Source organism: Crocuta crocuta, unplaced genomic scaffold (assembly GCF_008692635.1).
Source record: "Crocuta crocuta isolate KB4526 unplaced genomic scaffold, BGI_CrCroc_1.0 scaffold728, whole genome shotgun sequence".
Lineage (NCBI taxonomy): Eukaryota > Metazoa > Chordata > Mammalia > Carnivora > Hyaenidae > Crocuta > Crocuta crocuta.
The window spans coordinates 66,516-78,717 of NW_027528815.1; the positions used below are offsets into that span (position 1 = coordinate 66,516).

Genomic DNA, 12,202 nt, shown 5'->3' on the forward strand with positions numbered 1-12,202 from the left:
AAATTTCCCAAGAGGAGAAAAAAAAAATCCCACTTCAGAGGTGTATGAAATCACTACAAATCCACACTCAAATCTCAGCTCTGGTACCTCTGTGCTGTGTGACCTTGGGCAAACCACTTCACCTCTCTGGACCCCCATGTGTTCTGTAAAATGGGGGGTGAAATAATGCTTACCTCATAGGGTTGTTATGAGAATAAACTTGAGATGCTCTGTGTAAATAAAGCACTTAACACCGTGTTAGGCACATTGTATCCAATAAACTTCAGCTTGTTATTATTATAATCCCTAACCTCACAGGCCTCCTCAGGAGGAGAATTACATTTATTCATGAAGGGTGCCCAGGACAGGGGCGCCTGGCTGGCTCAGTCAGCAGAGCATGTGACTCTTGATCTCAGGGTTGTGAGTTTGAGCCCCACGTGGGGTGTAGAGATAACTTAAACATTAAAAACAAAAACCTTTAAAAATACTGCATCTTGGGGTGCCTGGGTGGTTCAGTCGCTTAAGCATCCGACTTCGGCTCAGGNCACCTTTATAACTCCTCTTTTCCTGGAGAATTTGAGAATTCTTTCTTTCCTATTCAAATATTTAGTAAGTGCTTATATGTACAAGAGTTTGTGCAAGTGTGTCCAGCGTTGGGGTGGGGATGAGGGGTGTGTCTCACCCCTCCCTGCAAATAGTCTCAGGTGTTACTCGGGGCACCTGTGGCCCTTCAGATCCAACTCCAACCTCTCTCATCATTCAGCTCCCCGTGCCTCTCCCTCTGCCGCGCTGAATTCTGGGCCCGTGGAAGGCCATTCACTCCTCCGCCCCTTGCACACGACTCTCTGCTGGCGTCGATCTGTTGCTGCTGCCTACCATGACCCACTGCCATTCTTTGGGAGCGGCGCCTTAATCTTTCCTTGAGAGATGACCCCCAGCAACTCGGTATCTCGTGTTTTTTGTTTGTTTTTAAGTTTAATTTTATTTCTTTTAGAGAGTGCGTGAGCAGCGGAGGGGCAGAGAGAGGGAGAGAGAAAATCCCAAGCAGTTTCCACACTCAGCACAGAGCCCAACTCAGGGCTCCATCCCACGAGACAGTGAGATCATGACCTGGGCTGGTATCGAGAGCCAGATGCTCAACCAACTAAGCCACCAGGCACCCATTCCATGTCTTAGGGTGGATAAACGATCCCTTCTAGCCAATAAAGCCTGGTCAAAGAAACTGGTTCAGAGATGAGCATGGAACCAGTGTATTCCGGCCCAGAGGAGAGTGGAGCCATGAGACGGACAGAGGTGGAGCTCTAAGGACTTCATCTGAACACCTGGATCCAGCCATGCCTGCTCCCCAACCTGCAGGAGACACGGCCACCATAGGCTCCAGGCTGGCATCTTCCTAGCTTGGCTGCCACAGAAGGAAAGCATGACCTTCTCTCTTCTCAGGGGGGGAATCTGATTGGCCAGAGAAGGTCATGTACCCCCTGGGGGGAGGGGCATGTCAGTAGTCTCACTAGAAGGCCCTGGTTGTAACAGAAGAGACACAGCTCCCCAGAAGGTGGGAGAAGGTGCTGTGGGGGGCCAGGAGAAGGATGCTAGGTGGCCAAAACACTCGGTGCCCAGCTCCCTTGTAGCTTTATTATCTCCAGTTCACAGAAGTGAAAATTAAGGCTCAGAGAGGTATGTCACACGCCTAAGTCTGCACAGCCAACTGGGATTTGAACCCAGGTCCATCAGACTCTATGGTGGAAGCAAAATAACACCTGGGTTTGCTCCCTTTGCCCGACCCAACTCATCTTTTTTTTGTTTTAATGTTTATTTATTTTTGAGAGAGAGAGAGTGTGTGAACAAGGGAGGGGCAGAGAGAGAAAGGGAGACACGGAATCTGAAGCAGGCTCCAGGCTCTGAGCTGTCAGCACAGAGCTGGACGTGGGGCTCAAACTCACGACCTGTGAGATCATGACCTGAGCCGAAGTCGGACGCTCAACTGACTGAGCCCCTCAGGTGCCCCCCAGGGGCACATGTTGGTATCAGCAGGAACTTCCATGCAGGTGGGTCTTCTATGGGAAGCCGCCTTCAGACCCCAGCAGCATCCCAGTGCAAAAAGCAGCAAGTGGATGCCACCAAGTAGAATCCCAAACTCAGTCCCCGCCCCGTCACCCATGTCCCCTCTGCAATAACCTCACAATGGCCCCAAGTTCCTTAATGTTCCCTTTGAACTGTTTCAGCAAGGCCACAGGGAGCAATTCTCCAGCCCGTAACGCGGAAGCATTTACAGAGATTCTGTCTTTATTTGAGGCAGAGAAATCTCTCCGTCTTCTTTTCTTGTAATCACAACAGGGGACATCTGCGATTTCAAGGAGCCCCGCATCTACAAAGGCCCCCCAAGTCTGAATAAAGCAAGCCAGGAAGACACTGGAGAATTGCTGCCCAACCCCCTGCTGTGACAGAAAATCCCCAGGGCACTGCGTGGTCCCGTGGGGCATCTGAATTCCGCTAGGGTTTGACTTCGCAGCAGAGAGGCAAGCTGGCACTTCAGGAAGATCAAATTGTTCCCCTCTGGCGTCTACCCCTGTTCCGGGCTCCCGCTCTAAGTGTGCCAGGCGGGTGGCTTCAAATCCAGAAAAGCAGAGGGGCGCCTGGATGGCTTAGTCAGTTAAGCGTCCGACTTTCGCTTAGGTCATGATCTCACGGTTGGTGGGTTCAAGCCCCGCATCGGGCTCTGTGCTGACTGCCAGCTGGGAGCCTGGAGCCTATTTCAGAGTCTGTGTCTCCCTCTCTCTCTGACCCTCCCCTGCTCACGCTGCCTCTCTCTCTCTCTCCTAGAAATAAAAAAAAATAAAAATTAAAAAAAAAATCCAGAAAAGCAGAGACCGGTGAGCCTTTTCCTGACTCAGCAAAATCAGACGCTAACTGCTGAGTCAGCCTGGCCGTTGCTTCTGTGACAGCCCCACGGCACCTAACTGCTGTGTTCCTCTGTCACACCCCCGGGGGCAGGGAGCTCACGCTTTCCCCGTGCTGTCCTCCAGGTTCCAAAGACTCACCTGAGAACCTGACCTAGGTAGATGCTGGGGGCTCAGGGCCGCTGAAGTCTCAGCCAGGAAATCATCCTCAGAGGCCCTGAGGAGCAGAGGGTCCCAGTGATAGAGGGGGCTGGGCCTGGATCTGGAATAATGGGACACTGTTACCCCCAGTTCACAGGAATGGAAACTAGGGCTCAGAGAGGTCCAGCCACGTGCCCAAGGCCACACAGCCAGGAAGTGGCAGAGCTGGGATCCGAAATCCTCACTTCCCCCAAACACAGGGCAGAGATGTGGGACATGATTATAGTCCGCACAATGAGAAAGCCACGCCCACTTCGATTGTCCTTTATGCCCCTCCAGGAGAGGCTCGTTTGGTGCCCGTGTGTCTTTCACACCCTCTCAAACTTGCTACATCTTAACCAAGAGAGTGGGATTCAGGCTCAAAGCCTTTTTTAGGCAGCAAACAGTATTTGGGTAAAGTAAAATCATATTTATTTTTGTTATTATCATGTTTATGCAAATGATATTGGCTTCGCATAGTTAGAAGTTTAAAAAGTGAGTTGATTTATTTTGTTATTTTCTTAAATGTCTATTTTTATTTTTGAGGGAGAGAGACAGAGACAGAGTGCAAGTAGGGGAGGGGCAGAGAGAGAGGGAGACAGAGAATCCGAAGCAGGCTGCAGGCTCAGCGCTGTCAGTATAGAGCCCTACGCAGGGCTCCAAGTCATGAACTGCGAGATCATGACCTGAACTGAAGTTGGACACTCAAACAACTGAGCCACCCAAGCGCCCCTAAAGTGAGTTGGTTTAAAGAAAACTAGTAAAGATACAAGCATGCAGGTGGCGCACAGATATGGTCAAAATCACAAAGGTGGGCTGCAGGGGACCTGAGTTGGAAATGGCTGTTAGAAAACGTGGGAGAAGATTCACTGGTCCATGGGTCTGATGTCTCTCAGACTTCAGCGTAGCTGGAAAGGAAGGCCATCAGAAGGGCTTCCCCGTCTTGACTGTACCTCCCTCCTCCCTGGGGACCTGGGGCCTGGGAGGGGATGTGGGGAGATGCAGGAAGGAAGGAGAAACCAGATGCAGGAAGGGCTGCTGGGCACTCCGAAATGGGATGGTTAGGGCCTCCCAAACCCTTTGCATGAGAAGTGCACACGGCCCCACACGCCCAAGGAGGAAAGCTCTAGGTACAAAGCAGTGCGGCATGGGGACGAGATACCATCCAAATGTTCTTGGCTATGAGGAAAGGAGGCAGAGGAGGGGAGGGAGGGGAGGATGGGGAGGAGAGAGAGAGAAGGAAAAGAAGGGGGGTGGGGAAGGAGGAGGCAAAGGATGACAGAGTCCAGACACACCATGTTCCATAAACACAGAAACCAAGGCCACTTCTCCGTTGCTCCGAGGGGTCTGGGATCATATGCCCAGTGATCCACGACGCCCCTTTCCCCATATACGCAAAGCTCAAATGCACGCATTTAGGAAAGTCTTTATGACAAACATATTCTCTTATTTATTTATTTAAAATTTTTAAATGTTTTATTTCTTATTTCTTTCTTTCTTTCTTTCTCTCTCTCTCTCTCTCTCTCTCTCTCTCTCTCTCTCTCTCTCTCTCTCTCTCTCTCTCTCTCTCTCTCTCTCTCTCTCTCTCTCTCTCTCTCTCTCTCTCTCTCTCTCTCTCTCTCTCTCTCTCTCTCTCTCTCTCTCTCTCTCTCTCTCTCTCTCTCTCTCTCTCTCTCTCTCTCTCTCTCTCTCTCTCTCTCTCTCTCTCTCTCTCTCTCTCTCTCTCTCTCTCTCTCTCTCTCTCTCTCTCTCTCTCTCTCTCTCTCTCTCTCTCTCTCTCTCTCTCTCTCTCTCTCTCTCTCTCTCTCTCTCTCTCTCTCTCTCTCTCTCTCTCTCTCTCTCTCTCTCTCTCTCTCTCTCTCTCTCTCTCTCTCTCTCTCTCTCTCTCTCTCTCTCTCTCTCTCTCTCTCTCTCTCTCTCTCTCTCTCTCTCTCTCTCTCTCTCTCTCTCTCTCTCTCTCTCTCTCTCTCTCTCTCTCTCTCTCTCTCTCTCTCTCTCTCTCTCTCTCTCTCTCTCTCTCTCTCTCTCTCTCTCTCTCTCTCTCTCTCTCTCTCTCTCTCTCTCTCTCTCTCTCTCTCTCTCTCTCTCTCTCTCTCTCTCTCTCTCTCTCTCTCTCTCTCTCTCTCTCTCTCTCTCTCTCTCTCTCTCTCTCTCTCTCTCTCTCTCTCTCTTTCTTTCTTTCTTTCTTCAAATAGTTTATTGTCAGGTTGGTTTCCATATAACACCCAGTGCTCATATTCTTTTAAGCTTTCTTTTCCCGTAACACACATCGTCAGTGACCAAAAGTCAATGGTGCCCATAAACCAGGCATTTGTGTGTGCAGAACCGTGGCGCCGGTGCGACCTGGGTCTGTTGGTGTCAGCAATTGTGGGGCCCTCCGGGGACAGCCACGTGTGCCAAACTATGGCTGGAGTTGGAGAAATGACACTTGGGAAGATCTGAAGCACCGTTGGAGCACTAGGGCCAATCTCTGCTCTCAAAATCCTCCTCTGGGGCGCCCGGGTGGCTCAGCGGGTTGAGTGTCCAATTTCGGCTCAGGTCATGATTTCGCAGTCCGTGGGTACGAGCCCTGAGTCAGGCTCTGTGCTGACAGCTCAGAGCCTGGATCCTGCTTTGGATTCTGTGTCTCTCTCTCTCTCTCCCCCCCCCCCCTCAAAAATAAACAAACATTCAAAAAAACTTTTAAAAAGAGAAGATTACCCCCAGGAAGGAGCAGACCTCCCCGCTGAGAAAGCCCCTGTCCAAGCTGACAAAAGACAAATCCCCACCCACCCACTGCAGTGTGCCTTCAGACTTACCTCTGCTGGCCATTTTCTAAGAACATGGAGACCGGATGCCACCTGCAAAGTCTGTCTCTACTTTGCAGGCTTATTTGGAAACCTAACTTTTTCTACATAAATCCTGAAGTTTTGATGGGTGCTCTTTAGGTTAAATCAAGTTTTGCTTCTGGAGCTGAAAGCTAGTTGTTTCCCTTTGACACGTGTTTAGAGGTTGCTGGGGGTGAACACCCCGTGAGAGGTCGCTATTGCCCGATGACTAAGGTTCTGAATGGTAGCCACGAGTGGGGACTGCAGGTGTCTGGGAGAGTAGCTGGGGGTTTGTGGGCACCTCGGGGGGGAAGAGGTGAGCAATCTCAATGGGTGGCAACGTAGAGACTGACCTCAAGTCAAATAGCTGACCTTCTGGGGACCCTTCTTGTGCCCTGGATCTTGGGGGTCAGGCAAACCATTTGCAAAAATGGCCTCAGTTATTTCTGTGCCTGTATCCATTCTCCTTTTCCATGTCCCTTTGCAGAGCCACCCACCAAACGGTAGAGTCTATTTTCCCCTCCTTTGAATCAGAGCTCAGCCTTGTGATTTGCCCTGAGCCACAGAACAGAGCAGAAATAACTTTATGCCAACTGCAAACCTAGGTCTCAAAAGGCCTTGCATACTTCTGCTTGCTGTCTTGAAAAACCATCACCGTGGCCACGTAAACAAGCCTGAGCGGGCTGGCCAGGGGACGAGAGACACGTGCCCCGGGTTTCCCCTACTCTCCTGGCCAATAGTCAGCCAACTGTTGGAAACAGAATTGCCTCACTGGCCTTCGGCTGACCACAGGCACACGAAGAAGTCCAGCTCAGACCACAAGAACCTCCCAGATGAATGCGGCCCATAATGTCAACCCACAGAAGAGCGAGCTAATAAATAAACCGCTGTGTGAGGCTATTAAGTTTTGGGATGGTTTGTTACGTGGCAGTATGCATGGTGACAGCTAACCGATACAAAGGGGTGAGAAGTGTTCCCCCTGCCTTGAACCTCCTGGGGAAAGACCAGGCAGCTACCGTGAGGCTCTGTCCCCATCTGGGTATGGGCCACTGGGATGGGGTTGGGAGGACACAGTCTTCAAAAGCAAACCCTTCTTTCCTTCGTATTAAAAGAATTCCCGAAACACAGACATGAAACAATAACCCATGTTCACACATGTCTCTGTTTATATATATTTTCTCTCTATACAGACACAGCTCTCCAGCAAACAGTTACAAGGTATGTTGGCAACAGTGAGAAAAGGAGGAGGGCACTCCACAGACACAAGGACTCCCACGCGCTCAGCTCCTGGACACGACGCACACACAACGTACGGAGACCGAAACAAGCACAGTAAGCCGCGTAAATAGGAGTTGTTCCGAATCACAATCACGGACACTCCTTGGAACACCACAAGAGAAGGCGGAGAGGAGATCGTGTGCTATGCTTTGGGACTCGTCTGTCGAGAAAAATAAATTAGATCGGACGGTCTGGGACCTGGGTCTTGCTAAACGATGTCCTCTGTGACGAAGAGCTGTGTGGCTAGTGAACTTTGATGCGGAGGGCCTTGTGCACACTCTCCCCTCATCTTGGGAAGCCGGGGGACCAGAGCGAGGAGATGCAGTTCTCATAGAGCACATTCCTCGGGGGCAAGGGTCACGTAGGTCTCGTCCATCCTGCTCAAGAGGCCCCACGTGGGGGCTGGGGGGTTCGGATGCAGCTGAAGGCACTGGGGCCAAGAGGAGAACCTTCACAGGCACGCAGGATGGGGGGTTCCTTCCCCTCCTGGTTTGCCCAGGACAGAGGACAAATGTATCCTCTCTATGAATGAATGCTTCCTTGTGCTTATGAGTCTCCTTCCCTCTCCAAAATCCTACCTCCCATTCTGGGGAGGAGCCTTCCAGCCTGTTTCTCCCAATTCCTTCCCACGCATTCTCAGAAGAGAGCTGGCAGGACGGCTCTATCAGAAGGACAGGTAGGCGGGGTGGACCAGCTAACTCAGGGTCTGTTTGTGACTGGCGACCCTTTGTGTGAAGACGCGGAGGGGACCGTTTCCAGACTTAGCCATGTTCCCGGTGCCAGTTCCTCAGCGTGTTTTCCCAGGAAAACACCATCACAGCCTACCCTGGCTGACCTCTGCCTTCCTCTTGTTCCTCTGTCCTGCATGAACCAAGGCACCTAAGGAAATGCCAGCCTCCCTGACCTCCCTGGAAGGGGCTTCCCCCGACACACACCTTCCAAGCTTCTGGAGCCCCAGACCCAAAGTGCGGGAGAAGCCAGGTCTTCCCCAGCAGGTGATGAAAGGGATGTGGACTCCGCCCTGCCTGGAGGGCTCTGGGCCGTTCCCAGAGGAGCCTCAGGCTAACTCACGCCTACCACACTTCTCACTGTTACATTGCTCTTCCAGAGAGAGGCTTTCTGGAAAAGAAGTCTCTCCTTGGGTCAGGTGGAAGAGGAAAACAAATGAGAGAATACAACAGACAGAATCCAGACACCGAGACCTGCCGAGAGAGATGTTGAGTCCCATGTGCCTTTTCTGAATGGGAGGAAGCCTTAGGACGCAGGCGGTTAAATCAAAGAGGGGAAGGAGATACACCCGCAGCGCCTCCTCTATGCCACTGGCTCTCCAATGGGGATGTCGGCAATATCTGGAAATGTTCTGGGTTGTCACAGCCGAATTAGGGAGGGGGCCCTGGTGGCGTTTTGCAGGTAGGGGCCACGGATGCTGCTTAACTCCCTACAGTGCACAGGACGGCCCCTCTCAGGAGAGAGGTTAGCCGGCACTATGTCAATAGCGTCAAGCAAGGTGCAGAAACTCTGCTCCAAGCCTGCCAGCCATGTTCTGGAACATCTCCAAAGGCCCCTTTCAGAGTCGAGAGGTAGCCCCGCGGGCCTCTCCTACAGCGGTTCCCCAAGTCTCCTCTGACTATACAGTTTGGAGGGGTTGGGACAGAATAAGAAAGAGGCCACCACAAACGAAAGTGTTCCCTCCATCCACTGACACGCCCCAACTCCCACAAGGGGGAAATCCCAGACTTGGACAATCTTTGGTCAAACGGGAAAACGTAAGGCTGAACTCAAGGGGCAAACCCTCGACCCCACTTGCCTGGCGGCCAAAGTCGGGGCGGTTTCTCTTTGCACAGAAGTTTGTGCTCGTGAACACACACCAGGACCTCGCTCCCGGGGCAGCCGGGAGGGAAAGCGGGCTGGACGGGCAGGTGGTGACACGGCTGACCGGGCCCGGGTGAGGTGGCCCTCACTTGTTCTCAATCAGAGTCTGCACCTTGTACACGAGGTCCCGGGCCAGCTTCAGGACGTGTTTGGTGTTGTGCCGCTCAGCCATTTCTGAAAGAGCAGAAGGCAAAAATTTCATGAGCCTCCTTCTGTGTCCATCCTTAGGCCACACCCGCAGCTTCTAGAAGGGGGGCAGGGTATCTCTGGGGCATCCCCATCATCATCATCTGGCGTCATCTCCAGAGCAGCTCCGGAAGCACTTTGGAGAAGGCCTGCACCTCTGGGCCTCAGTTTCCTCATCTGTAAAATGGGGACTGCACCAGTATCCACTTCACAAAGCTACTGTGTGATCAAACCTGTGAGATCAAATGACACGATATTGGTTCACAGTGCTTGAAAGAAGTTAGGTGTTCTCACTGTCTCATATAAACACAGTGACTGGGAACCTTTTGAGAAAGCGCTGCTGGGCACATCGTAGATGTTAAAAGACACAAAAGAAGGGAAAAACAGGAGAGGGGGCAGCAAAAAAAATAATTTTATTAAGAGCTACATAAAATGATTGGATCTTGAAAGCAGAATAATCCTAAACCTAGACATTTATGATAAAGAAATCATTTACTGGATTGGGGCGCCTAGGTGTCTTAGTTCAGCATCCAACTCTTGATTTCGGTTCAGGTCATGATCTCACAGTTCATGAGTTCAAGCCCTGCATCAGGCTCTGTGCTGACAGTGTAGACCCTGCTTGGGATTCTCTCTCTTCCTCGCTCTGGCCCTCCCTGCATGCGTTCTCTCTTTCTCTCTCTCACTCTCTCTCTAAATAAGTAAATAAAACTTAAAAAAAAGAAAGGAAATCGTTTTCTGGGGGGGGAAAAAAAAAGGCACTAAGACCCGGGTTTCCAAACTGGCTACCAAGGTACCCCAGGGTGCCATTTCTGTGAGTTGTGAGTGAAACCTAATGACATTCCATCTCTGTCCAACACCATATAAACTGGTAGCATGAGGGAGGTCACACCTTGCCCTACGTTCCCATCAATGACTTCATACCTTTGTAATGCTAGGTTTTCTGTAAGCAGTTGAAAAAGCAAGTTTGAGAAAAAGCAAAAACCTCATGAAAGTCACTGTGAAACAGGAAATAAATGAAGGCGAGGGTGTCCAGTCTGGTTCCAGTGCCTGAGAAGGGGCACAAAGCCAAACAGGTGCACCTATCCCGGTAATTGTTGCTCTTGTTTAAGAATTGTCATAAAGGGGGGCGCCTGGGTGGCTTAGTCGGTTAAGCGTCCAACTTTCGCTTGGGTCATGATCTCGCGGTTCGTGGGTTCGGGCCCTGTGTCGGGGTCTGCGCTGACTGCCAGCTCAGAGCCTGGAGCCTGTTTCACTCTGTGACTCCCTCTCTCTCTGACCCTCCCCTGCTCACGCTGTCTGTCTGTCTGTCTCTCTCTCTCTCTCCTAGAAATAAAAAAAAAAAAAATTAAAAATAAACATAAAAAAAAATTGTCATAAAGGGGCAGCTGGGTGGCTCAGTTGATGTCTGACTCTTGGCTCCAGCTCAGGTCACGATCTCACAGTTTTGTGAGTCTGAGCCCTGTGTCTGGCTCTGCACTGACAGCAGGGAGCCTGCTTCGGGTTCTCCCTCTCTCCCTGCCCCTCCTCCACTGTGCTGTCTCTGTCTCTCTCAAAAATAAATAAATACACTTAAAAAAATAAGAGAAGGACATAAACATATTATTTTCTTTGGACCCATATGTATTATATCTGCAAACAGCTGCTAAGTTGTTAGGATATAAATAGTTATCAAGTGGTTTGGATCTAACTACTTGCTGAGTGGAACTTTGGGCCTGGGGGGCTGTGAAAAATTTACAGGGACACAAGGGGTACTTTGGTTTCTCAATCACAGCCTCACACTGAAAGCAGTCTCTCTACCCAATAGTAGGGGAGGGTTCTGTAAGCTGTGGACAGTCACTGAAGGGTATATTCTACAGTCTTTTTTTTTTTTTAATTTTTAAATGTTTTTATTTATTTCTGAGAGAGAGAGAAACAGCATGAGCAGGGGAGGGGCACAGAGAGAGAGAGAGAGAGACAGATTCTGAAGACAGGCTCCAGGCTCTGAGCTGGCCATCAGCACAGAGCCCAACGCAGGGCTCGAACCACGAACCATGTGATCATGACCTGAGCTGAGGTCAGACGTTTAACTGACTGAGCCACCCAGGGGCCCCATATTCTACAGTCTTAAAGATGGTTTGATGGAAGACAGTTATTAAAGTATTAAATGGAAAAAATGTACAATTGGATTCTGTGATGGTAACAAGTACATGATTAGAAAAGATGGGAGGGGGAAAAAGAAGTTTTTCTAATGAACCCACTAAAGGCCATGAGGTTTCCTGGGCTGGGAAATGTTGGAGCAGAAAAAATCAAAGTCTTGTTGACAGCAATGTACGAATGTTACTTTCCTAGTCGTGACGAGTCCTAGGACCGGGCAACGCAGAGACCCTAGAGGCGGCTGAGCGAGGGAGAGTGGGAATTCTTTGTGCTATCTTTGCAACTTCTCTGCAAACTTACAGTTATTCCAAAATGAAAAGCTTATTTTAAAAAATCATGTTTCTGGGGTAAGGTCAAAGGTGGCTTTTTTTTTTCCTTCTTTTGCTTTTCTCAAAATCTTCTTTAGTTTTTAAAAGTTAAAAAATGTTTTAATCTTTAAGTAGGCTCCACATTCAATGTGGGGCTGAACTCATGACCCTGAGATCAAGAGTCGCATGCTGTACCGAATGAGCCAGCCAGGCGCCCTCCCCCTTTAAAAAATGTCTTTTTTTTTTCTTAAAACATTTAAATTTTTTTGTGTTTATTTATTTTTGAGAGAGAGAGAGACATCCACACAAAGTGTGAGTGGGGAAAGGGCAGAGAGAGAGAGAGAGACACAGAATCTGAAGCAGGCTCCAGGCTCTGAGCTGTCAACATAGAGCCCGACACTGGGCTTGAACTCACGAACTGTGAGATCATGACCTGAGCCGGAGTCAGAAGCTTAACCGACTGAGCCACCCAGGCGCCCCTTATTCCTAAATAATTTTAAATAGTGATAACAGTAGCAATAGTTTCCAGCTATGGGGCCCCTCATATGAGCTCAGTATCACA

General features: G+C 50.1%; 1 protein-coding gene across 1 annotated transcript in view; it reads right to left on the reverse strand.

Annotated features, from left to right (window-relative positions):
• Window positions 1-7,007: 7,007 nt before the first annotated feature.
• Window positions 7,008-12,202, reverse strand: part of SGSM1 (small G protein signaling modulator 1) — a 63,741-nt gene continuing 58,546 nt past the window's right edge. Inside the window, exon 24 of the mRNA XM_077755880.1 lies at window positions 7,008-9,187. Coding sequence (XP_077612006.1) covers window positions 9,099-9,187 — 89 coding nt within the window. The 3' untranslated portion in view covers window positions 7,008-9,098. The remainder of the gene's footprint in view (window positions 9,188-12,202) is intronic.